We start from the raw sequence: 27,672 nt of genomic DNA on the forward strand, positions 1-27,672 counted from the left end.
CACATTCCCACTAGTTGTAACCAGGAGGACATCTCCGATATCACCAACACTCTCTCTGGAGGTCTCTAGCCGCTGGTCAGGAGTAGAGGTCAACACCCAGTCAGGCGTGATGCCAACAACTCCGTCTGACTGAGGGAAGCCGGTACAGCTTCCTCCCAATGCCTCAGCGCGGGCAGCGTCCTCTGAGGGAGAAGCCAACAGTTGTTGTCGTGGGTCAGGAGGGCTCAGTGATATTTTCCCAGGTGAAAACAGAGCTCCTCTCTCTGTTTCACCAGCGGGGTTAATAGCTCTCAATTCTGCTGTGGGGATCGCAAACTCACAAATTAATCGCTGGTCAGCGGAGGGCAGGGTTCAGAAGGAAAAACCCTGACCCTCCCTTTCCTCTTATGCGGCATAGCTGTAAGGTCCAAGAAGTCAGCAAAACAAAGATTCTCGAAGATAACGCTGAGCAGCGGAGAGTGGTTTTCTCTCAGGTGGCCATCTTGGATCCGCTCCCTCTGGTCAAGAGAGTTGGGTTCTACACCTGAAACAGATTCCAGAGGACCGATTGGCCAAACTTACTATCACATCTGCCATCTCTATCCAAGCAGTAGTGAGATGTGAATGTGTGGAGAGAACTCCACGTTGCAGCCTTGCAGATCTCCACGGGAAAATCTCACAAATGGGCCACCGACGTTGCCATGGCTCTGTCAGAATGATCCTTGACATGACCCCCAAGATGCAATCCTGCCTGGGCATAACTAAAGGAAATGCAATCTGCTAGCCAATTGGATAGTGTCTGTTTGGTAATGGCAATGCCCAGACTATTCCTCTCAAAAGAAATAAAGAGTTGGGTGGCCTATCTATGGGCTTCTGTCTGCTCCAGATAGAAAGCTAAGGCTTGTTTGCAGTCCAAACTGTGCAGTGCTCAAGACCACTTGGTCAAGATAAAAGTGTAAGATGGATAAGTCACTAAGGCCTGGAGCTCACTGACCCTGTGTGCTGAGATGACTGCCATCAAAAATATGACCTTCCAGGTCACAGGTGTGCAGCAACTTAAAAGGAGCTTTCATCAGCTGAACTAACACCACGGTAAAGTTCCAAGACACAACGGCCTAACATAGGGGGAGGCTTTAATTGAAGCAGGCCTCGCATGAATCGTAGAACTGTAGGCTTACAGAGATGGGCATACCATCTACACCTTGGTGGTATGTGCCAATTACACTGAAATGAACTCTAATGAAGTTGGTTTTTATGCCAGTTTCCGATAGATGTAGAAGGCAATCAAGCAGTTTTTGTGTGGGGCAGGAGAACAGTTCTAGGGCTTTCTGCTCACACCATACAGAAAACCACCTCCACTTGAGTCTATAGGACTTTTTAGTGGGAGGCTTTCTAGAAGCCTCCAGGACCCGAGAGACATCCTCAGAAAGATCAAGAGGTTGCAGGATTAACCTTTCAACATCCAGCCTGTGAGTGACAGGGCCTAGAGATTGGGATGTTGCACCCTGCCTCGATCATGTGTGATGAGATCTGAGGAAGTCCCCAGACTGATCAGTCCTGTACAACTCCTGTAGTAGTGGAAACCAGACCTGTCTTGGCCAATGAATGTCTATATGGATTATAGTCCCCATGTCCTCGCGAAGCTTCATGAAAGTCTTTGCCACTAAGGGAATCGAAGGATATGCGTACAGGGGACCCTTGCCCCAATGACGGGCAAGGGCATACAGTTCTGTTTTGCTGTCTGCTCTGCTCCCTGTACAGGGAGCAGAACTAAGGCACCTTCCTGTTGTAAAGGGTAGCGACTAGATCTACATCCAGGCTCCCCAGAAGCAGAATATCCAATTCACTACCCCCGGTCCAGGACCCACTCATGGAGTCGGAAGGCACAACTCAGTCTGTCCGTTACCACATTCTCCATCCTGGCCAAGTACATGGCCCTGAGCACCATCCCATGGGACAGGGCCCATGACCAGATCTGGACCACTTCCTGACACAAGAAGTGTAATCCTGTACCTCCCTACTTGTTGACATACCGCATAGCAACCTGGTTGCCGGTTTGGATCAGGACAACTTTGTTGGACAGCCGATCTCTGAAAGCCCATAGCATGTACTAGATTGCCCAAAGTTCCAGGAAGTTCATTTGACAACAGCTTTCCTGAGCAGACTAGAGACCTTGGGTGCTGAGCCCATCTACATGAGCTCCCCAGCCCTGGGTGGACGCATCCATGATTAGAAAAATTTGGGTAGGAGGACTTCAAGAAGAGACCCTCATTCCAGATTTGAAAGTACCCACCACCAGTATGAGTCTGGGAGAAACGGGATGACTCGGATGCAATCCTGGAGGCTCTGCATGGCCTGGTACCACTGCAGCCTCAGGGTCCATTTGGCTCTGAGCATGTGTATTCGTGCCAGGGGAGTGTCATGGACAAGTTACAGCCATGTGGCCCAACAGCTTTAACATGTGCCAGGCTGACACCTGATGGCTCTGCTGAATCTGCCACGATGGTCGTCAGAGTGACAGCCTTTGACAAGGCAGGAAGGCCTTGGCCCTGAGCCGTGTCTAGCAGGGCTCTTATGAAGTCCAACTGAGATGGGACTTTGAATAGTTGATGACAAACCTTAGTGACTCCAACACTCAAATGGTCAAGTACATGGCCCTGATGGCACCTGCCTGAGATGTACTGTTGACCAGCCAATCATCCAGATAGGGTAAAACATGCATCCCCAGCCTGCAAAGGTGCGCCGCCACCACGGTCAGGCATTTTGTGAAAACTTGTGGGGCTGACACTAGCCTCAATGGCAACACTCGGTACTGGAAGTGTTGTTTTCCCACCACAAATCAGAGATACTTCCTATGACTAGGGAAGATCTCAATGTGAGTGTATGTGTCCTTTAAATCGAGGGAGCACAGCCATTCCTCTTTTCATAAAAGGGGGATCAAGGTGCCCAGGGAAATGATCTTGAACTTTTCTTTTTTTAGAAAATTGTTCAAGGCCCTTAGGCCTAGGATGGGACAGAGTTTTCCTGTTTGGAATTGGGAAGTACCTGGTGTAGAATCCCCGCCCTCTCTGCCCCAGTAGGACAGGCTCAACGGCTCTGGCCATTAAGAGGAAGGAGAGCTCTGTTAGCAGCACTCAATAGATTAAATTGGTATCATTGACAGACTATGGAAAGAACCCACTGGTCCGAGGTTATACCGGGCCACTAGTTGACAAGGAAATGCAGCCTGCCCCCGACCGGAGGGTCCAAAGGGTATGGGCAACTGGCCTATGCTCCCTACGACCCAGTCAAAACCCTGTCCCTGGTGTTGACTGAGGCACCAGCTGGGATTTGGGGGCTCTTTGCTGCCTGGGATGGCTGTGGGAGCCTGGATGATGTTGACGGGAGCAAGGGGGGTAGAGGATAGTACTTCTTCTGTCCCATTCTGACTGGCCTAGAAGAGGAGTCCGGAGTGCTGAAGGAGAGTTGGAGGGTTTCGTGGTGGTCTTGGAGCTGGGTCACCGCATCCCTCACTCTATCTCTGAAGAGATTCTCCCCAGTATATGGTATGTCGGTGAGTTGCTCCTGAACCTCTGGTCAGAGATCTAAGACCTGCAGCCATGCTGTTCTGCAGGTGCTGATTCCCACTACAAAGACCCTCAATGCAGTCTTGAAAACACTGTAGGTTGCTTGGACCTCCTGTTTTTGCATTCCAGGCCCTTATGACCAGTGACATGAGGTGTCCTGCTGTTTTTGAGGCAGCTGTTCGGCCACATCTTGCTCCTGCTTCCAGATGTCCCACAAGTACTGGCTCATGCAGAGCTGATAGGAAGCAATGCAGACATTGCGCACAGCCCCTGAAACACTTTCCTCCCAAGATCGTCTCATGCACTATAGCCCTTCCCGGGGGGGAGCCAAGGAATGGGTCTAAGAACATTTGGCTCTCTTGAGAGCAGATTCAACCACCACCGACTGGTGAGGAAGCTGATGCTTATTGAATCCAACAGCTTTCTGGATGAGGTAGACACTCTCAACCTTCTTGTTAACTGGAGGCACTGGAAGGGGGTGTTCCCATACACTCAGCAGCAGCTCCTTAAGGATCTCATGTACTGGGACCACCACAGTCTCCTTAGGAGGCTCTACAAACTAGAGGATCTCAAGTATTTTGTGCCTGGCATGCTCCTCCATCAGTAACTGAAATGGGAATGGCTTCCATTATCACTCTCACAAACCCTGTGAAGGTTGTCCTCAGGCAGAAACTTCCTTCGTTCTTCTGGAGAAATATCTGAGGGGAGACCCTCAAAGCCCTTGGAGGAGAACTCCAAAGTATCATTCTCCCAGGTCATAGGGACCCTCATCCTCACTGTAAGCCACAGGGGATGGGGCCCTAGGTGCAGGCACCAGCAAAGCTGGATAGGGGGCTACAGGCCTCGGCGTATCTGCCAGCCTAGGTGGAACTTCCTTCTCAGAGGAACTGGCAACACCCACCATATTGGTAGGGGAGGCATCAATGCCCTACCGGTCATGATGCCACCCTGGGAACAGATGACAGCTGGGTCGGTAATGCACTGATGAGTGCATTGAGCTTCTCCAGCAGCGGTTTCAGAACGGACAGCTGGACTTGCCACTCCAGCTCCTCCTTGAATGTTGCCAACACTGACTGGGAGGAAGGGCGGGGTGGTCAGATCATCTTTGGACCCATGAGACAGATCGGTGACTGGATTCAGGACTTGTGGAGACCATCGTGGACCCACGGCACAGATGGAGGACTGGTGCTCCTTGCTGAGGTGTCACTTCGAGGGCATCGCAGCATGAGCCGGTGCATCCCCATGCCCAGCACTGTGCATCAATGGGGACCGGTGCCAATGCTTCTTCAGCTTTCCTCGATGCTTGGCCCAGTCCTTCCCCAGTGCCGAGGCTGATCACAAGGAACCAGACGTCCTCGCCTGGAAGAGATTAGTGGTTGATCTCCGACGCTCCTATCCACTGGCAGAACCAATGGGTCCCACTGATGTCATAGAAACATAGAAAAGATGGCCGAAAAAGACCAATCGGCCCATCTATTCTGCCCAGCAAGCTCCCACACTTATTTTCCCATACTTATCTTTTTCATAAACCACCAAGTTCAGGGCCCTTGTTGGTAACTGATTCAAATTTCCTGCCATCCCCTGTCATTGATGCAGAGAGTAATGTTGGAGTTGCATCAAAGGTGAGCATAAGGCTTAATGGTTAAGGGTAGTAACCGCTGCATCAAGCAAGTTACCCCGATGTTTGTTTACCCAGACTGCACAGATTAATGCCTTGTTGGATGTTGTCTGAATGTAAATCCTGTTTTCCACATTTCCCCCTGCCGTTGAAGCAGAGAGCAACGCTGTATATGCATTCAAAGGGATGTATCAGGCTTAATTGGTTTAGGGTAGTAACCGCTGTAATAAGCAAGCTACCCCCTTGCTTATTTGTTTACCCAGATTATGAAGTTCAGTCCTTGTTGGTTGTTGACTGAATGCAAATCCTCTTTTCCACATTTCCCACATGTCGATGGTGCAGTGTCCATCAGTGCCGATGGCTTGGTCTTCTTTGACCCAGAAAGCTATTCCATCTTGTTGAGCCAAAGACGACATCCCTTTGGGGTCATATATCTCATAGGGGCTTGTAATGCACAAGGTCCTCGGGCATCAGTAGCATTGCCACAAACCGGACATGGCCATGACAGGACGAAATAAAAAAGCTGCAAAATCGATGGCGACATGCGTCGATGACCGGCGGGCACCAAAACACTGGCACCAAGGGGGAATTGTCTGCAAAAGGAAACTTACCAGAAGCGTCAAAAATCCTGCCTAGGAACACTACAGGGAAGTACTGAAAGGGACTCTGCAATGAACACTGCGAAGAAAATATGTGAAAAAGAAAGAAAAGAAGAAAGTTTTCCACAAGGCCAAAAAGCCAAAGTGAGCTCACTCATACCGCGATGCTTACAGCTCTGTGGAAAAAAGAAAGGCTGGAGAGAGAGACCCAGTGTAAACGCATAGTATATGGCATGTTCAATGTGCCAAGTCAAAGTTCTAGAAACTTTGACAAACGTTTTCCGTGTTGGGGCTCCATGGGGCTCTGATGATGTAATTCTTGTGTGAGAACTACCATCCTGCTTGTCCTCTGCGAATTTCACATTCACTGTCTACCAAGTTAATTCTTTAATTAAGAGATTTTTGAAGGTAAATGCTACATATGTATACAGAGATTTCATACCCTACTATTGAGCAAGACCAAATATTAGTAAGCAATAATAGCTATCTAACCTCTAGAATTTTTGAAACCTGAAAAAAAACCGCTGGCAGATGTCAGGTCCATCTAATCATAACCAATTTCATTCCTCATGTGATACCACAGACCCACAGTTGCTCTCTGGATTTCCTTCTCCCTCCTTTGCTACTAGGGATCTTTTATATTTATTCCAGTTTTTCTTGAATTGTATGTTACTGATTTTTCTTCCCCCACCTGCCCTGGAAGATGTTTCCATTCATATACCATGCTTTCTGTTAAGAAAGATTTGATGTTGCTGCTGAAAGTACTTCCCAGATCCTCATACCATGATCTCTGGTTCTACAGCATTATTTCCTTTGAAAAACGTTTGTGCCCAATTTATACCTTTTGAGGTATCGTAGACACCCCCCCTCCCCGCCTTCTTTCTCTTCTCCTTTAGGATATATATATTTAGCCCCTTAAGTAAGAACATAAGAACATGCCATGCTGGGTCAGACCAAGGGTCCATCAAGCCCAGCATCCTGTTTCCAACAGTGGTCAATCCAAGTCACAAGAACCTGGCAGTTACCCAAACACCTAGAAGATCCCATGCTACTGATGCAATTAATAGCAGTGGCTATTCCCTAAGTAAACTTGATTAATAGCAGTTAATGGACTTCTCCTCCAAGAACTTATCCAATCCTTTTTTAAACCCAGCTACACTAACTGCACTAACCACATCCTCTGGCAACAAATTCCAGAGCTTTATTGTGCGTTGAGTCTCATAAGGTTTTTTGTATAGATTCAGCACTTTTTTGGTTACCATTCTCTGAACTGCCTTCAATCTGTCTATATTCTTCCTGAGGTATAGCCTCCAGAACTAGACACAAAACCCAAGTAAAGTCTCACCAACAACCTGTATAGAGACATTATCACCTCTTTTCTACTGGTTCTCCCTCAGCACCCTAGTATTTATTTGGCTTTTGGCATCACCTAGTCACACTGTTTCATTACCCTAAGATCATCCATGACGATCACCCTGAGGTCTCTTCTTTAGTACACATCAGTATCTCACCTCACATTGTGTATTATTCCCTTGGATTTCTGCAGCCCAAATGCAGAATTCTGCACTTTTTTGCATTAAATCTTAGTTGCCAAGTAAGTAATCATTCCAAGTTCCAGAATACAACATGTTTAAAAGCTGAGGTGGACATGGAGGAAGCACATTGTCATGTCTGGTGTTTACCTGGATGTTTTGTTCCAGCTCGCTCTCGGCATTGGTGCACTTCTTCTGTGTCTGATAGACCTGCAGGTCCATGTCTGTCTTCACATATTTGCCCTCCATGCTAGTTTTTGCCTTGGTTTCTTGAAGCTGGTCCTTCAGGTGAGCGATCAGCTCATTGCGATGCTGAAAATACACCCACCCAACCCCCCCAAGTATGTAATTGGTTAACATATGAGTACACTAGCAAAGCTTGTCCCAACTTCCAGAATATAGGAAAATTGGTTCTTACCTGCTAATTTTCATTCCTGAAATACCACAGATCAGTCCAGACGAATGGGTTTTTCATCTCTACCAGTGGATTGAGACAGAAGAAAAGCTTTACTGACACTGTGCTACTTAGGATAGTATGCCACCTGCAGCTCCTCAATATGACCTGTACCCAAACCAAGATGAGACAAAATCATAAACAACAAGCAGGGGAAAGGTTCAGCCCCCAAACTGGAGCCCTTTGGCCATAGAGGAGATTGAAAACAGTTTCTTTACTGTGTCTACATCGAAACCAGAGAGGGCAGGGCTCTGGACTGAGCTGTGGTATTCCAGGAATTAAAATGAGCAGGTAGAAACCACTTTTTTTCCTTTCCTGTTCATATCCCAGATCAGTCCAGATGCAAGGGATGTTCCAAAGCTCTCCTACTTTGGGCGGGAATCTGAAAGATCTGCTCAAAGCACACGCTCCCCAAAGCCAGCTGTTTCTGGCACAAAAAGCATCCAGTTGGTAACGCTTTATGAAAGTGTGCAGAGAAGACTAGGTTGCCGCCGGACAGATTTCCTGGAGTAGCACCAAATGACGCTCAGCCCAGGACGGAGAGTGGGCCTGAAGCCCCTCTGGAACTGGACTCTTTCCAAATATAAACTGCCACAATGGCATCCTTTAGCCAACTATCAATAGTGACTTTAGAGGCTTTATTCTCTTTAGTTGTTCCCCCGAAAGTAGAACAAAATACTTCCCTCACTGGAGTCTTCAGAGAAGGGCAGGAGAAATGACCAGAGAGAGGTAGAAGAGGCTAGTACATGAAGGAGCCAGCATCACTGGCTGGCAAAAACTCTTCTCTAGCCTGGGGTTGAGACACAAAAAGGCCATTAAACACTGCCCCCTGCTTGACCTGACTACCAGGAGAATGGTCCCCCCAATAGGACCTAGCATGCCCGGGAGTAATTTCTCCAGACAAATATCCATCTGCTGGAGACAGAGAAATACTGAGGGCCTGCAGGTGGCACAGTTTCTGTAATGCTTTTCTGAAAAAGCAATCATTTGTACTGTTCTGGGGTATGAACAGGAAACTACAGCTAACCAGGACTGAATCAACCCCATAAGGTTTGCCTGAGGTAGATGAAGACACTAATTTCAACAGCAACGTTTGGGAATCCTAAGCAGGAGCCAGACTCTTATCCTGAGATGATGAGGTCTTGCAAGGTGACTGTCATCAGATCAGACTCTTGGGGCAAGAAATAATGTTAAAACAAATGATGTGCTAGGCTCACTGTTAGAATACCTGCAATATTTTAATACCCTATAAACACTGCTCTTCTTTGCTGCTTCTGCTATGCTATCTTCTTCTATGCTATCTATTCTATCTTTTTATTCTATTTATTTATTTATTTATTCTATTTATTTATTCTATTGCTGCTTCTGCTATGCTATCTTCTTCTATGCTATCTATTCTATCTTCTTCTATGCTGCTTCTGCTCTGCTATCGGCCTCAGCGCCGATAGCAGAGCCACTAAAAAACATTAAAAAAATGCTGAAAAAGAAAACAACCGCGCCGAGACCCGCCGAGTCCCGCCCACCTAGCCAGCTGCAGCCTATCACAATAGGCCCTACCGAACTTTAAATTGCAGATCCTCTCGGCACCGTGCGCCGAGCGTCGCGCGCCGAAGGAGCGCGACAAAGGGGCCTGCCCCTTTGTGCGCCCCTTCGTGCAGCCCTGCAGGGCAGCCCCTTACAGTGTGGGCTGATCCGGAATTTATGTATTTAGTTTGAAACAAGCCTACAAGCCTAAATGCACCTGTAACTCATCTCTCAGCGCAGCTCAGAAAAACATCCCAACACCTTATTATACCTGGGCTTACACCTATGCTTTTACCATTCATTCAGCATGTAAATTAGCAGGCAACCACCACCTATCACTCAATCAGCAACAGACATCATTATCCCAGCTCTCTGCAGTTATCAGCATTCCAACCTTTCAACTTTCAACTCCGCTCTCAACCAACACACAACATTCGTCTCACAGAACCTCAAACCATCTCTTCCAGAATCCCTCCCTCACCTCATGCATACCAACAAGCTGCATCCAACACTCATCATACACTCCAAGCTGCATCCGACATGCATCATCCGGTTCAACACAGCAACTAAAACATCATCCAGCACTCCTCATCCAGACCTCAGTCATCCTCAACCAGCACCCAGCACTCCTCAGCCTGACCTTCAATCAACCTCAATCAGCTTCCAGCACTCCTCAGCCTGACCGTCCATCAACCTCAATCAGCATCCAGCACTCCTCAGCCTGACCTTCAATCAACCTCAACCAGCACCCTGCACTCCTCTACCTGACTTCAGTCAACCTTATTCAGCTTCCAGCATTCAATACAGAGTTCGCTAATCATCTTGCACAAGTACTCGTAAGATGGAGAAACCACCTAACCCTCATCACCACAATAGTCACAAACACCTTATAAACATCCCACTTATGAAAAATAACAAAAACTTACTTTGCCTCACCTTTCTTCTCATTAATGCTCAATCATTAACCAAAAAATGCATGTTAATATCAGACATATTACAAGAAAAAAACCCTGACTTCATCGCCATTACAGAATCCTGGTTCAAAAACACCGATCAAGTCATTCTGAACCAATTTGACAACAATGCCTATGACACTTTCTCAATCCCTCGTAATTACCGAAGAGGAGGCGGTCTTCTCCTACTTATCAAAAAACATTTTTCATTGAAAATGATCCCACATAATCTCCCAAAACAATTCGAAGTTGCACTCTTCGACTCACCAAATTTACAAATCTGCCTTGTCTACTGCCCACCTAAGCTTCTCGATAGCAACATCTCTCCGCTGCTCGAGTTCCTTTCTACCTATATTAATTTGAAAAAACCTACAATCATTCTTGGTGACTTCAACCTTCATATAGATGTCAACCCAAGATCTCTAAATTGCCAAACCCTTATTGACATGCTTTCAAGCTTAAACTGCTTCCTTCAAGTGCATAACCCCACTCACAAAGCAGGTCATACATTAGACCTAATTTTTACTAATAACTACTTCTCTAATACCACAATCTCCCATAGTCCAGTTCCATGGTCTGACTACCATCTTCTACTATGCAAGACTCAAATAAATTTCAACAATTCAACCTACTCAAAGGATACACAAAATTTCTTCAAATACTGACCTCCATTTCAATCTGATATTCTCCTGCAAGAACTGGGTTATCAGCTTTCTAATCTCGACCTCTCTAACATAAACAACGCCATCCAATCCTGGTTTCAAATTACTGAAGAAACCGCCAACAACATTAACCCAGAGAAATTCAAACGTCTAAGGAACAAAAGAGAACAACAAAACCCCTGGTTTAACACCACTCTTAAAAATATGAAAACGGCTCTCAGGAAAATCGAAAAAGAGTGGCAAAAAAACAAGCAGCCAGTATTACAGCAGAAATACCGCACACATCTAGCCGCCTACAAAAAAACCATCCAGAACACGAAACGCGATTACTTCAGTAAAAAAATAAATAACTCCGCCAACAAATCTAAATCACTGTTCAACATAGTAAACAACCTCATCGCCGATAACAACAATCACAATACCACCGCAACAAAAAATTTAAGCCAAGACTTAGCTATCTTCTTTAAGAACAAAATTTCAAAAATTACTGATGCCTTCAACACCCCATCAATCATAGAAAAGCATCCTTTATTAAATATAAGTCCTTGGCTTGAATTCAATCCTATCTCCAACTTGGAAACAGAGAAAATGTTGAAAAAAATAAACCCTGCACGTCATGACATGGACACCATCCCAACTCGAGCTCTAAAGGAAATTGCTCATCCTATAGCCCCAACAATAGCAGCAATCATCAACAAATCTCTTATTGAGGGTGAGCTTCCTACCAAACTAAAAATCGCTACAATCACGCCACTACTTAAGAAAAAAAACCTCAACCCAGAAGATTTAAACAACTACCGCCCAATTTCAAACCTTCCCCTCTTTGCTAAATTAAAAGAAAAGGCGGTTCTGAAACAACTAAACGAACACCTGGATGACCACAAAATTCTATTTCCCACACAACACGGCTTTAGAAAAAACCTCAGTACAGAAACACTACTACTCAATCTTTCTGACACCTTATTAAGAGGCCTCGATAACAAACTAGATCACCTTCTGATCCTCCTCGATTTGTCAGCAGCCTTTGACACAGTGGACCACAAAAGGCTTATTCTTAGTCTGGAATCCATCGGACTTGCTGGAAAAACCCTTAACTGGTTTTCCTCTTTCCTTAAAAACAGATTTTTCAAAGTATCCTACAACAGCTTTTCATCCGAGGCCATCCCTCTGGATACTGGAGTTCCTCAAGGGTCGGCTTTGTCACCCATTCTCTTTAATATCTACCTTCTTCCTTTATGCCATCTTTTAACTAGCCTTAACATTATTTTCTACATGTATGCTGATGACATACAACTTCTCATTCCCATTACTTCGTCCTTAGAAGAATCAATGTCAAAAGCAGCCTCACACCTTGAAGCAATACGAAATCTGCTAAACAACCTAAAATTATGCTTAAATATGAGCAAAACAGAATGTATACTAATTACAAGAAAAAACTATGGTATAACATACACTCCTCCCTTCCAATTTGACAACATTCAAATTCAACTCAAAGACAACGTTAAAGATCTGGGTTTCTGGCTAGATAATGAGCTAAATCTTAAACACATCGCAACAAAAACAAGAGAAGGCTTCTTCAAAATTCAAATACTCAAACACCTAAAACCGCTGCTTCACCCCCGGGATTTCAGAACCGTTCTTCAAACCCTCATCTTCTCCAATATAGACTACTGCAACTCCCTTCTAATTGGCCTTCCCAATGCAACCTTAAGACCACTGCAGTTACTCCAAAATGCAGCTGCCAGAGTCCTGACTGGTAAAAGAAAATCCGACCATATATCCCCAGTACTCCACAACTTACATTGGCTACCTGTTAAAAAAAAGAATAGAGTACAAAGTCATCACAATTCTACACAAGTCAATTCACAAAGCAGACTTCACTGCCCTGGACAATATTATACATCTGCATAAATCATCACGTACAACAAGATCTACATATAAAATTCAACTGGATGTCCCTTCATTACCACAAGCTAAACTTTCCTCCACCAGAAATAGAGCCATCTCTATAGTCGGCCCAAAATTATGGAACTCATTACCTCTACTCCTCAATTCACAAGAAAATCTTAAATATTTTAAAAAAGAACTTAAAGAATGGCTACTCTCACAGTCCTACAATGACTGTTCACCCAATGATAACAGAGCATAAATCCTTTTCATATCCACCTCTTGCTCCTTTTTATTCCAGCAATCCTTCTGACACTCGCCCCGACTTGCAGAAACCTTCCTTCTCATTAACGTCGTCAACCTCAAGCGTTGCATTCATTCTTATCTAATGTTCAATGTACTTATTAACTTTTATTAAGTTAATGTTCTGTTTCAATCTCTGTTTTTAATGTTATCAATTCAAATGTAACTGGTTCGTTATAATGTAAACCGGAGTGAAGGCACTGTCAGCTGTACCTCGGTATATAAACAAATGCTAAATAAATAAATAAACAACAATAGCTCTTTAGGGAGCATGGTTCCTCCAACTGTGTATCAGTAATAGATGGAATCAAGTTGCTATCTCAGTCCCACTTTTTGTCAGGATCAGATGCTAAAACTGGGAAGAGATGTTTGTGAGGCTGCTGAGAAAAGTGGGGATAAGTAAGGAAAGCAGAAGGTCTCTGGGTGCTGCTGAAGCTTCCTCTGAAGGTCAACATGGAGCTTGGTAAGAGGTACTAGCCTCCATGCACCTGTCTCAGAATGATCTTGGTATATACAGTAAGAGCATAAGAAAATGCCATATTGGGTCAGACCAAAGGTCCATCAAACCCAGTATCCTGTTTCCAACAGTGGCCAAACCAGGTCACAAGTACCTGACAAGATCCCAAAAGGTTGATAGATTCCATGCTGCTTAACCCAGGGATAAACAGCAGATTTTCCCCAAGTTCATTTTAATGGTTTATGGATTTTTCTTCCAAAAACTCGTCCAAACCTTTTTTTTTTTTAAACCAGCTGTACTACCAGCAGCTCTCACCACATCCTCTGGCAATAAATTCCAGAGTTTTATTATGTGTTGTATAAAAAATATTTCCTCCTGTCTTAAATGTATTACCTAGAAACTTCATTGTATAGTTTTTGTACATTTTGAAAGAATAAACAACCAATTCACATTTACCATTTCCATTCCATTCATTATTGTGTAGATTTCTATCATATCTCCCCTCAGCTTCTCTTCTCCAAGCTGAAGAGCCCTAACCTCTTTAGCCATTCCTCATAGGGAATTGGTCCAGCCCCATTATCACTTTGGTTGCCCTTCTCTGTATATTTTCTAATTCCATTATATCTGTTTTGAGAAATGGTGACCAGAACTGCACACATTATTCAAGATGCGTTCTCACCATGAAATGATATGGAGAAATTTAGACTTACATAAGAACATGCCATACTAGGTCAGACCAAGGGTCCATCAAGCCCATCATCCTGTTTCCAACAGTGGCCAATCCAGGCCATAAGAACCTGGCAAGTACCCAAAAACTAAGTCTATTCCATGTTGCCGTTGCTAGTAATAGCAGTGGCTATTTTCTAAGTCAACTTAATTAATAGCAGGTAATGGACTTCTCCTCCAAGAACTTATCCAATCCTTTTTTAAACACAGCTATACTAACTGCACTAACCACATCCTCTGGCAACAAATTCCAGAGTTTAATTGTGCGTTGAGTAAAAAAGAACTTTCTCCGATTAGTTTTAAATGTGCCACATGCTAACTTCATGGAGTGCTCCCTAGTCTTTTATTATCCGAAAGAGTAAATAACCGATTCACATCTACCCATTCTAGACCTCTCATGATTTTAAACACCTCTATCATATCCCCCCTCAGCCGTCTCTTCTCCAAGCTGAAAAGTCCTAACCTCTTTAGTCTTTCCTCATAGGGGAGCTGTTCCAATCCCCTTATCATTTTGATAGCCCTTCTCCGTACCTTCTCCATCGCAATTATATCTTTTTTGAGATATGGCGACCAGAATTGTACACAGTATTCAAGGTGCGGTCTCACCATGGAGCGATACAGAGGCATTATGACATTTTCCGTTTTATTAACCATTCCCTTCCTAATAATTCCCAACATTCTATTTGCTTTCTTGACTGCCGCAGCACACTGAGCTGACGATTTCAATGTGGTATCCACTATGACACCTAGATCTCTTTCTTGGGTTGTAGCACCTAATATGGAACCTAACATAGTGTAACTATAGCATGGGTTATTTTTCCCTATATGCATCACCTTGCACTTATCCACATTAAATTTCGTCTGCCATTTTGTTGCCCAATTTTCCAGTCTCACAAGGTCTTCCTGCAATTTATCACAATCTGCTTGTGATTTAACTACTCTGAACAATTTTGTATCATCTGCAAATTTGATTATCTCACTCGTATTTCTTTCCAGATCATTTATAAATATATTGAAAAGTAAGGGTCCCAGTACAGATCCCTGAGGCACTCCACTGCCCACTCCCTTCCACTGAGAAAATTGTCCATTTAATCCTACTCTCTGTTTCCTGTCTTTTAGCCAGTTTGTAATCCATGAAAGGACATTGCCACCTTATCCCATGACTTTTTACTTTTCCTAGAAGCCTCTCATGAGGAACTTTGTCAAATGCCTTCTGAAAATCCAAGTACACTACATCTAACCGTTCACCTTTATCCACATGTTTATTAACTCCTTCAAAAAATTGAAGCAGATTTGTGAGGCAAGACTTGCCTTGGGTAAAACCATGCTGACTTTGTTCCATTAAACCGTCTTTCTATATGTTCTGTGATTTTGATGTTTAGAACATTTTCCATTATTTTTCCTGGCACTGAAGTCAGGCTAACCGGTCTGTAATTTCCCGGATCTCCCCTGGAGCCCTTTTTAAATATGGGGGTTACATTAGCCACCCTCCAGTCTTCAGGTACAATGGATGATTTTAATGATAGGTTACAAATGTTTACTAATAGGTCTGAAATTTCATTTTTTTTAGTTCCTTCAGAACTCCTGGGTGTATACCATCCGGTCCAGGTGATTTACTACTCTTCAGTTTGTCAATCAGGTCTATCACATCTTCTAGGTTCACTGTGATTTGGTTCAGTCCAACTGAATCATTACCCATGAAAACCTTCTCCAGTACGGGTACCTCCCCAACATCCTCTTATCTTCTCTAAGTGCCCCTTTAACCCCTCAATCATCATTTTAACATAGTAACATTTTAACATAGTAATGATGGCAGAAAAGGACCAAATGGTCCATCCAGTCTGTCCAAGTTTAAAGTAGTAACTGCCGCTCCATGCAGTTATCACAGCCTTATGAAAACCCATAAAAATTGTAGTAACTGCCACACCAGCAAAAGAGAAAAAGAGAGCATGTGTGCAGAAGCTCAGATGACAAAAAAAAAAAAGCTGAGCTCCTACAAGGCAGCAGCCATGTAGGAATGTTCATGCACACTTGGTACAGTAAAAGCTCTATGAGCTAGGAAAGAAGGATCCGTTCAGCACCAGATGTCATCACCCAAGGGTCTTGGCTAATTCAGCCCTGCTTGTCTATGGAGAAAGCCTGGCAACCTGGGTAACTATCATAAACATACAATAGCATATGCAAAGTTAAACCAAAAGCAAAAATACTGTTTCTCTCCTGCTTCCCTTAAGAGATAATATAAAAAAGGAGAATCCTCAATTCTTTTTAGAAGTGGCCATACAAAAGTGAAACATAGCATACACATAACACTGGATTATGAGCCTGCTGAGTGGTAAGTGTTGTGCACTGCTCTGGGGCAGTATTCACAGGGAGGTGACAGGAGGCAGCAGCAATGCTTGAGATCCAGGTTAACCAGCTTCCAAATGCAGCCATGGTTTTCTAACCCTGCTGCAGCAACAACTTGCTTTGGGAGAGGAGCTCTAGAAGCAACTGTACATAAAAGCTCACAGTGCCTTAGACTAATAGATCCCAGCTCCAATTCAACTGGAAAATCAAAATGAATATAAGGAAAATACCATGCCAAAGCAAAATGCCACAAAACCACAAGAGTAACATTTGTCTTCATAACTAAACTCAAGGCGTTTTTTCTCCCCTCTTAAGCAACGTAACATCACAATGCAGCCAGAAATTTACCAAGCATTTCTATTTTGCTTAAAATAAAAGTATTAAGGACAATTTTCCTAATCATTTCAGAAATGGATTGTTTGAAAAACTGCCCACCCTCAAAAGCAGTGGGCAGTTTCTACAGAAATGGTAAAAACATAAGAAGTTGCCCCACTGGGCAGACCAAGGGTCCATCAAGCCCAGCATCCTATCTCCAACAGTAGCCAATCCAGGACAAAAACACCTGGCAAGTACCAAACATTAACTAGGTCCCATGCTACTGATGTCTGTAATAAGCAGTGGCTATTCCCTAAGTCAATATGATTGAAAGCAGTTTATGGACTTCTCCTCCAGGAGCTTATCCAAATCTTCTTCAAACCCAGCTACACCAAATTGCCTTGACCGCATCCTCTGCCAATGAATTTTAGAGTTTAATTGTGCATTTTGAATATCTTCTAAATACTAATTTGTTTAAAGAAAGCAGAGTTGCTTACCTGTAACAGGTGTTTTCTTAGGACAGCAGGATGTTAGTCCTCACATGTAGGTGACATCATCCAATGGAGCCCTGCATGGAAAACTTTTGTTAAAGTTTCTAGAAGCTTTGACTGGCACACTGAGCATGCCAGTATCCGTGCATCCACGCAAGGTCCCCCTTCAGTCTCGTAACATAGCAAAATATGAACAAAAATGAAAATAAGAAAATGAACAGGCCCATATCTGGATTTCCCCACAGGCGGAAGATCCGAGCTGCCACTTTGGGGTCCAGCAACCATTTGTGCAGTTGAAAAGAGCAGCTTAGACGGCCTGCCAGCATGTTCAGCAACCCGGGCAGGTACATGGCTCACAGGGACATCCCTTGCGACGGAGCCCAGGACCAGAACTGCAAAGTCTCCTGGCAGAGGATGAACAATCCCATGCCTCCTTGCTTTTTGATGTACCACATCGCAACCTGATTGTCTGTTCGGATCGGGACCGCTTTGTGTGGGACAAGCAGTCTCGAATGCCCAAAGCATGTAATGAATTGCCCAAAACTCCAAGAAGTTTATCTGACACAGTTTCTTGAGCGGTCCATAGCCCCTGCGTGTGGAGGTTGTCCACATGGGTCCCCCAGCTCTGGGGTGAGGCATCGGTGGTAAGCACTATTTGAGGCGGGGCAGCCTGGAAGGGGAATCCCCTGCTCCAGGTTGGAGAGGTTCTCCCACAGGACAGAGAAACCCTCGGAGATGGTTTGCGTGATGGAGACATGGACCTAGAGGTCCTGGGATGCCTGCTGCCATTGAGAGCACAATGTTCATTGTGCTCTGCGTATGCAGAAACGGGCTAATGGGATAACATGAACAGAGGCTGCAATGTGGCCCAGCCACCGAAGCAGTAGATGAGCACTCACGCACTGACTGTTGCACACCAAGTCTGCCAGTGAGGATAGGGCAAGAGTTCTGTCACAGGGCAAGAACACTTTTGACTGAGCCGTATCCAGTCTGGCAGTGGTTCCTATGAAGTTCAGCTGGGGAAACGGGCAGAGGAGGGATTTTGGGTAATTGATGACAAATCCCAGAGACTGCAGCGTCCATATAGTCAGGGTCAAAGTGGCCAGCACTTCTGCTTGGGAATCACTTTTGACTAGCCAGTCGTCTAGATATGGAAAGACGTGCACTGCATGGCATCTGAGGTGCGCTGCCACCACTGCCAGGCATTTGTGAAGACGCGAGGGGCTGAGGCCAAGCCAAATGGCAGCACCCTGTATTGATAGTGAGCCTTCCCCACCCCAAAGCGCAAATACTTCCTGTGTCTGGGGAAGACAGCAATGTGGGAGTAGGCATCTTTGAGGTCGAGGGATCAGAGCCAGCCCCTCTTTTTGAGCAGGGGAATTAAGAGTACCCAGAGAAACTATTTTGAATGTTTCCCTCTTGAGGGATTTGTTCAATGCCCTGAGATCGAGAATGGGGCACAAGCCTCCAGTTCTCTTGGGTATCAGGAAATACCTTGAATAGTACCCTCGACCTTGATCGTGATGGGGGGATGGGTTCTACTGCTCCCGCCTTTAGTAGGGCAAGAGCTCTGTGAGAACTATATTCTGTTGGACGGATGAACCTCACGATGGACATGGGGGAGAGTCCTCCGGGATTTCTCTGAAGTTCAGTCGCTACCCCTGACGAACAACAGTGAGGGACCCATTGGTCTGAGATGATGATTGACTGATGGGGAAAGCAGAGAAGTCTTCCCCCCACTGGGGGATCGGATGGCGGGGTATGACATGCTGACTCATGCTCCCTTGCCTCCAGTTAAAACCTCACAGCTGAAGCCTGTTGAGGGGCCGGCTTGGGTCTAGGAGTTCTTTGTTGATGGGAGCGGCCCCTGGAAGCAGTATGGGGCATGCGACACTGGGAGGCAGGGTGATAATGTTTCCTCTGCCTATAGAAAGACCTCCTAGAACTGGGTCAGGAAGGTTTCAATGCAGAGGACGATGGGTCCGAAGCACTGGCGGATAGCTATTGAAGGTTTCAGGTGATCCTTCAACTGGGCCACCAAATCCCTGACCTTGTCCTCAAAAAGGTTCTCTCCTGAACAGGGGAGGTCAGCCAACTTCTCCTGGACCTCTGGCCGTAGTTCGGAAGCATGGAGCCAGGCCATCCTACGGCCACCGATGCCCATGGCGGCCACTCTGGCAGTGGTCTCGAAGACGATGGATCTCACCTCATGCTATCCCGCTTCGAGGCCTTGTTCCGTGTTAGTGGGAGATGCTCCGCAACTTCTTGGGCCTGTTCCATAGGTTCCGATTGTATTGGGTTATGTACAATTGGTAAGAGGCTATCTGGGCGATAAGCATGGCGCCGTGAAAAACCTTCTTACCTAAGGCATCAAGCTCTATATGCTCTCGCCTCGGAGGGGCCGAGGCATGGGTGCAGGAGCGTTTGGCCCATTTGAGAGCAGGCTCCACTACCACAGACTGATGGAGGAGATGGTGCCTCTCGAAGCCCAAGGCCTGTTGCACCAAACATTGCTCTCAATGCACAACATTGCTCTCAACGCACAAGAACAACTAGTAAACTTCAACTAGTGATTCCCTCACTTCCACATGCCAAACTATCCACCAGAAACAGAGCATCATTGGCCCAAAGTTAAGGAATTCGTTACCTCATTACCTCACCGCTCAAGAAAACATAAAATCCTTCAAAAAAGACCTAAAAGCCTGGCTACTCAGCCAAACTCTTAAGGACAGCTCTCAATGATCTTAAATTATAATCCCATAGCCTGCTAACATTCAATCTCCCCCTTTGACAATCTCTCCTGATTCAAGCTACAGATGCCTCCTTTTATGATTTGAACTCAGATATTTCTGTTTACCTATTCAGTGTACCTATCCTGTGTACATCTTGTTCTGTTTATACTACTTTTAAATGCCATTTCTCATTTTATTGTTAAATTTAAATTTTAAAATCTTTTAATGTAACAAGTTGTTATAAATGTAAACCGGAGTGAAGGCAACTCTGCTATACCTCGGTATATAAAAAATGCTAAATAAATAAATTAAAAATAAATAGGTGGCATCCTATTTACTGGGGCAATAAATATCGGGTGTTCCCACATCCAAAGAAGGAGGTCCTTAAAAATATTGTGGATGAAAATAGCCACCATCTTCGGGGCATTGACAAATTGGAGGACCTCCAACATCTTATGCCGCGCATCCTCCTCCGTAAGAAGCTGGAAGGGGGATGGTCTCTGCCATGGTCCACCTAAAGCCCGCAAAAGTGAGGTCCTCCAGGGGAGAGCGATGCCTTTCCTCCAGCGGTGAAGGCTCCAAGAGAGGATCATCGGATATCTCGGAGGAAGACTCAAAAGAGTCATCTCCCCATGGATCATAGGAACCCTCCTCCTCGATGAGGTCCCCATGGGGCCTACGTGGATGAGATCTGAGCAAATCCCTGGACCTATGCTGTGAGGGTCTCAAGGGAACCAAAGGCACCAATGGTGGTAGCGGGGGCACCGAGGGTCTCAGAAGGCCGGATGGCCCTGGTAAGAGCTTGGGGAATGAGGGCCTTGGGACTTCTGCACCGGATGGCACCGGTGGTCAGTGCGCATCTTCCTCCTCGGAGGACCCAATGATGATAATTACACCTGAGGGGGCATTATTGGCCGCTGGGGAACAGAGGGTCCCTCAGTCACCGGTTGCGTCTGGAGTGCTCCAAGCAGGACATCCAGACGATCGAGCAGGGGAGCCAGAATGGATGGCATGGGCTCGGGGGCCGGTGGTGGGGGCAGTTCAATGCTCCATTGGGCTCGGAGTACTGCACATTGCAACCTGCGGTCCAGCTCCTCCTGGAAGTCCTGTAAGGACAGGACTGATGGAGTAGTCAAGGCGTCACCGGCTCTTCCTCGGAGCTCCAAGGAGGCATGGTGCTCGGCACCGGTATCCGTGGGAAATGCCTGGGACTCCTGGGCCTGTCGAAGGGTGGGGCCTCCTCACCACAGGGTCGCTTTGGCGGCACGGCAGCTGCCAATGCCGCACCGGGACCGGTGCCATGCATCGATGGCGATCGGTACTGGTGTTTCTCGGATCTCCCACGATGCTTGGCCCGGTCTTTCCCCGGCACCGAGGAAGTTGAGGATCCCGATGCCCTTGAAAGTGGAAAGACCATGGAAGAGCGGTCACCATCTCCACAGTCCTTAGACGATGCCGACAGGGGTGTGGAAAGAGAAAGTGTATCGAGCGGTTCCCCTTGACCCTGGGCGTCAATGATTCCAATGCAGGCGTGGATGGAATAGACTTCTTGGAGCCAAAACATTTCTCCATTTTATCAAGACACGCACAATGGTCCTTGGGGATCATCTGGTCACACAGCTGACATCCTCGGATGTCGTGTGATGCCCCCAGGCAGAGGATACAAATCTCACGCAGAATCGTGATGGACATGGTCCGCAGGCTCTGGGGGCACCGGTGAAAACCAGATGACGCCATGAAAGAAAAACAACCGGCGAGCGGTTGATGGCCAGCAGGCAACGCACCGGGAATCGACCATAGAGAAGGTATAAAAATTTAATCCACTGCGCCGAGGAAGGAACACTGACCAGAGAAAGGGGACCTGGCATTTGGATGGAGAAAAACCGGGAAAAAAAAAAGAAAATACTCTTGTGTTCAGCTCCAAAACTGCGAAGCAAATGCACCATGGAAAAGAAGAGACTGAAGGGGACCTCATGTGGACGTGCAGATAGTGGCATGCTGGGCATGCTCAGTATGCCAGTCAAAACTTCTAGAAACTTTTAATGACAAAAGTTTTCCGTGCCGGGCTCCATCTGATGAAGTCACCCATCTGTGAAGACTACCATCCTGCTTGTCCTAGGAGAATTTAAGTAACTCTTACTACATTTGACTCCATTGCCTGGAGGCATTCCAGAACATGTGTTTAGGTTGGGGATGGAAAATAATGTATATAGATATTTTCAAGTCTACATTTTCTCCTGGGACTTTTCCCTTGGAAAACAAAGATGCAAATCTCTGGAGTAAATTTATATGCTAGTGTAATAGTTTTACTTAATATTCTCCCTCCAGTGATTGTCAAATATGATTATTGTTATGGGGAATGCTGGGAGAGCGGGTCCCCCTTAGAGGGAGTGTGCCCTTGGGTCCCTGGCACAATCCCAGGTGGATCAGGACCGCACCAAGGGTAGGTGTAGCGTGTGACAGCGTAGGTGGCGAGAGACGGCCCGACCCCCAGCCGGACCTGCATGCCTCTGGAACCAACTTGGTGGAGGGGTTTTTGTGCAGGATTCTGGTGTTGGCTCCCTCGATGTCGTCGCCGAGTGGGGTAAACTTGTAGCCGGGGACAGAGGGAGAGCAAACGTGGACTGTAAGGAGTCAAAGAACCCCGAAAGTGCTTCAGATAAATGTGAAAAGGCCTGTTGTGCCTGAGGCAGCACACGAGACTTCGATTGTCCTTGATGGTTACGTGGAGATATAGCCGCTGCTAAAATATCCTCTTTTTCCTTTCCCACCTTTTGTGGTTGTGGCTGTAAGACCGCACTCAATTTTCTCTTTTTAGTGAGAGGCTCCTGTAAACTCTGTTCTCGCTCACTGTGTGATGACCTTGAAGAAAGGTCCGAGTATACTCGTGAGGCCGATGAGGAGAAGGATCGAGATGGTACATCAATGCATTCCTCCTCTGATGTAGACATCTGATGTGTAACTGTCCCGTCGACGGTCGTGACGATTGAGGACTGGAAATGGGTGAGTAGTGCCGTGGGGATGTCCGTGAGTGTTTTTTGCGTCAGTCCTGTGACCTGGACTTACGATGGTCCCTTGGGAGATTGGTCCCAATCTCCGCTAACTTAGTCGGCACCTCTTGTCCCAATCTGGAAGTGGAATGCGTCGAATCCATAGGTGTATGAGTCTATTTCGACCTTTCCTGTATCGATGGCACTGTCTTGAATTTCTTTGTCGGGGCTTTAGGTGAGCACGGCATCGATGGAATCATGTGCGTCGAATGATGCGTCGTGTCTTTTGCCGGACGCCCTCCATGCGTCGGCTTGTGCGTCGCATCCTCTCCATGCGTCGGCTTGTGCGTCGCATCCTCTCCATGCGTCATCTTCAGCACCGCAGAGGAACTTTGCGTTCAGACGTGCGCCAACTCTGCGCCGTGCTTCAGCTTCTATGCTGTATCGATGCAATGCGTCTATAGTTTCGCTGTCTTCGCAGGCTTCGTGTGGCTCGGTGTTGACGGAGCGTGCTTCAGCACTTCTGTTGCTCAGGTTGACTCCACTGGTGACAGACTATGCATCTTCGCCTATGGCGACGGCTGTACATCTCGACACCGCAACCCTGATCGGTCCCAATGGGGTTTTGGGCGAGACCTATGGGGTTCTCTGCCCCTGATGATCTCTTTAGGCCTGTCCTGCCCTCCAGTCCTGGAGGGGGGTGGCTCCATTGACGTGGCTCTTCTTACCTTCAGGCCTTTCGATTTTACTGGCCCCGGGGAAGAATGTGCCTCCGAAGGTGGGGCATAAGAGGCCCGAGCCTAGGCCTTTAAGCTCCTCCATCTTCTGTGCCTGTTGTCTTTGGGCTCTAGGAGACATTTTCCCACAATACTCACAGATGGCTTGATTGTGGTCTTGTCCCAGACATCTATAACATCAATCATGTCCATCTGTAATGGACATAATCTTTCCGCATGAGCAAGGCTTGAAGCCCGAAGGTCTCAATACCTTTTTAGACATTCTATTTTTAAACTTTGAAAAAACTAGCTGAGGAGTGTGAAGCTCTGCGTGCGTTCCCGCGCGCGGAAAGAAACAGACTGAGGAGATTTCTGTTTCCTGCGTGGGAACTCACGCACACCCGCACAAAGCAAAGTTCTGATTCCTTCTTCGGAAGCTCTGCCTCCCGGGCCCTGATTGACAGTTCCCATGACAGCATGGCTAATTCAGCCCTGCTATCAATGGGAACATTCTCCCTCCTTACCATTTTCCCTTAAATCCTTAAGATCTAAAAGTGACAACTGAATATGCAGGACTCCCTCCTCTGAGTCTTCCTCTCTTCTGCTCTGGATTACCAGAAGAAGTTCCTTGAGAGGGATTTCTGCAGGAGAGAAACCCAGAACTGCACGCGACCTTATAGAAAAAAGGCCTGATGCATATACTTTACAACTCCATGGAAATAGAGGCCCAGGAAGAGAGAGAAATCATATCTCCGTGTGAAGAAAAAGGAGCTGCTCCTCTCAGAGCAATTGCAAACCAGACCACTGCAGTGTCCGAGCCTACCGGAACCAGTGTAGGATGCTCTCGCTCTGAGCTACTCACGGTTCCAGTATGGCCACTGTTCCTACTGTGACAGCAAGCACACCACTGAGAATTGCCTTCAGACAACCCTGCCGATGCATCTGTCTTCCCAAGACAGACAATTCCACGTGCTTCCTTCTCTCTCTCCTCCCCACAAAATTTACAAAGATTTGCTCATGGTGTCAACAGACAGCAACTGAGCCAGAAGATGGCTAGGAGGTATAAACCCATGTGTCTGACTGGTTTGGCTGGATGAATATGCTCTTTATCTAAGTTGTGTCCAAATAATTTGCCCTCTCCAGCAGTGATTGCTTCTGGCTCAGCTGCTGTCTGTTGACGCCATGCGCAAGAAGAACGCAGCTGGAATTCCATCCTGTACTTTCTCTATTATTGTAACAATGTAAGGGGAATGAAACTGTACATTAATCCAAAATGCATTTCAGAATGTTGAACTCTGTGCCCATCCCTGCCAAGGACAGCAGTTGCTGTTGGAAGCAGTTCCTTAACCTATTCTGCAGTTCTCCTTACCTGAATTTCTACTTCCTTCTCTCTCCTGACATCCTGCAGCTGTTTCTGAAGAAATTTTATTTGCTTCCTTCCTTCTTCTTCTCTGAAGATAAACCAAAGAATAATGGAAGAAACAGGAATCTGTAGTTCAAAGAATGACACAGCCGTGCCAGTCCTGCTGCACCCCTTCCACATTCCTCTCTGTCCTCAGAAACATGCAGTAATTTCCCCTCTTCCCCCACCATACCTCTAATCTAACCAGAGTCACACTGGCCGCCCACCCACCCCCCCTTCCCGACATTTGACCACATAGACTTACATGGCTGTTCTGATTCATGGTGTGAAACTTGTGAGAATATGCTTTTTTTGAAACAAAATTTCCTGTTTAATTTCATTTCTTTTTGAAAAAGAAAACATTCTTTAGTTTTTCTTTTGTTTTCCAAAGATGCCACCAGCCATGATTCTCCTTTCTCCCTCTCCCCCCCCCCCCCCCTGAAATACTACTCTGGCACCATAAAAAAGATTAAAGCAGTCACCTAGGACTCTCCTCACTCCCACCCTCAGACCCATCTTGCCCTTTCTGTGGGTCTTTAGCAATCCAAATGGGACAGGAGTGCTGATCCCCTATCTCTCTTGCCCACTATTTATTTATTTATTTATTAGCTTTTATATATCTACATTCGTGGGTACATCATGCCGGTTTACAATATAACTGAAGGAGGAAATTACAAAAAAAGCAGGGTGTTGTGTTCTGCGGCCATGGAAGGCCACGACCGCGGTCCCCTACCGTGCCCGTGACGGCGACCCGCCGCGGGAGCTCCAGGGGAAGCCCCTTATCCTATGCCCGTCACTCCGGCACGGGCCCCAGTGATGGTCGCCGGGTGGGGAGCCGTCCCTGCTCCTCCCTTGCGGCGTCCAGCAGCGTTTCCTCCGCGGAGCAAATCCAAGATGGCCACCGCCATCTTTAGGCGCAAGGCCACGCCTCCTCAGATTTAAAGGGACCTGATCCCTTTAACTACACTCAGCTGTTCCCTATGAGCCAGAGCAGAGGAAGTATAAAAGGAGGCTTCCTCTGCTCATTCCTTGACTTGGCAACGTTCAACATAGTCAGGTCTGCTTGCTTCGGTGAGTTCTTCTACTTTGGATCCTTGTTCCTGTCTTGTCTTAGTGTTCCTGGTTCCTGACTTCGGATTGGCTAGCGGTGATTCCTGGTGTGTGACTCCGGATTGGCTAGCGAAGATTCCTGGTTCCTGACTCCGGATTGGCTAGCGAAGATTCCTGGTGTGTGACTTCGGACTGGCAAGCGGTGATTCCTGGTGTGTGACTTCGGACTGGCAAGCGACGATCCCTTGGTGTGTGACCTTGGACTGGTAAGCGACGACCCTCTGGCACTTGACCTTGGACTTCTTCTTGACCATAGTCTCCAAGGGCCCACCTAAGTCCCAGCGGCCTGGGTCCCTATGGGCTCCTCCCTGGGGGACCACGGGCTTCCAGGGGTGAAGCTCCAGTTAGCCCTTGCACCGAACACTCGACTCCTTGACCTCTCAAAGGTCCACCTAAGTCCCAGCAATCTGGGTCCCTACGGGCTCCTCCTGGGGGGACCGCGTGCTTCCAGTGGAGAAGACACAGTTCCTTTCCTTGACGTCACATGCCAGTCGCTTGCCAGTCCGAAGTCACACACCAGGAATCACCGCTTGCCAGTCCGAAGTCACACACCAGGAATCTTCGCTAGCCAATCCGGAGTCACACACCAGGAATCACCGCTAGCCAATCCGAAGTCAGGAACCAGGAACACTAAGACAAGACTCTTCGTCTGCCTCCACAGTTGCCTCAGTCTCCAGTGCCAAGGGTCAGCTGGTCACATCTTCTGGTCACCCGACAGGAGAACCTACGGATCTTCCTCCTAAGGTATTCCATCCTCGCATTGGCCCAAGGGTTCACAAGTCTGAGCATAACAGATTGCCAAGGCCATGGACCCGGCGGAGGCATCCGCCCGCCAGGCCATTCCGGGAATGGCCCAGTGCCTGAATGACCAGCAAAAGACCCTGGATGCCCTTGTCTCTGCAGTGGAGGGCCTGAACCAACGCATTGAAGCGTTAGGGCCCATGAACCCCACTCTGCCATCCCCGCCTATGGCTCCGGGGGGCCGCTCTACTCATCAGGGCCCCCTGCAGGCCACCGTGGGCGATCTTGAGCTGCTAATTCCCACGCAACTCCCGGTGCCCTCTTGATACGCCGGAGACGCGAAGTTGTGTTGGGGATTCCTTAGCCAGTGCCAGGTCCGTTTTTCCTTGTTGCCTGCTCAGTTTCCTAGCGACCTAGTCAAAACCAGTTACATTATGTCCCTGCTCGATGGAAAGCCCTTGATCTGGGCCTCTCACCTATGGGAGAGAAGAGTCCCAGTGTTTGGAAACTTGAATCAGTTTGTCCGCTTTCCGACAGATTTTTGATAAGCCTGTCCGTAAACCTATTGC

The 27,672-nt window shown here is 46.8% G+C and overlaps 1 protein-coding gene across 3 annotated transcripts in view; it reads right to left on the reverse strand.

Annotated features, from left to right (window-relative positions):
• The window catches only part of IQCG (IQ motif containing G), a 133,002-nt gene that overhangs the window by 17,162 nt on the left and 88,168 nt on the right, over positions 1–27,672 (reverse strand). For all 3 annotated transcript variants that reach the window (XM_029616388.1, XM_029616387.1, XM_029616386.1), the window contains exons 5-6: positions 25,220–25,301; positions 7,445–7,606 (exon numbers count right to left, since the gene is read on the reverse strand). In XM_029616388.1, the coding sequence (XP_029472248.1) occupies positions 7,445–7,606; positions 25,220–25,301 (244 nt within the window). The remainder of the gene's footprint in view (positions 1–7,444; positions 7,607–25,219; positions 25,302–27,672) is intronic.

Source organism: Rhinatrema bivittatum, chromosome 9 (genome assembly GCF_901001135.1).
Source record: "Rhinatrema bivittatum chromosome 9, aRhiBiv1.1, whole genome shotgun sequence".
NCBI lineage: Eukaryota > Metazoa > Chordata > Amphibia > Gymnophiona > Rhinatrematidae > Rhinatrema > Rhinatrema bivittatum.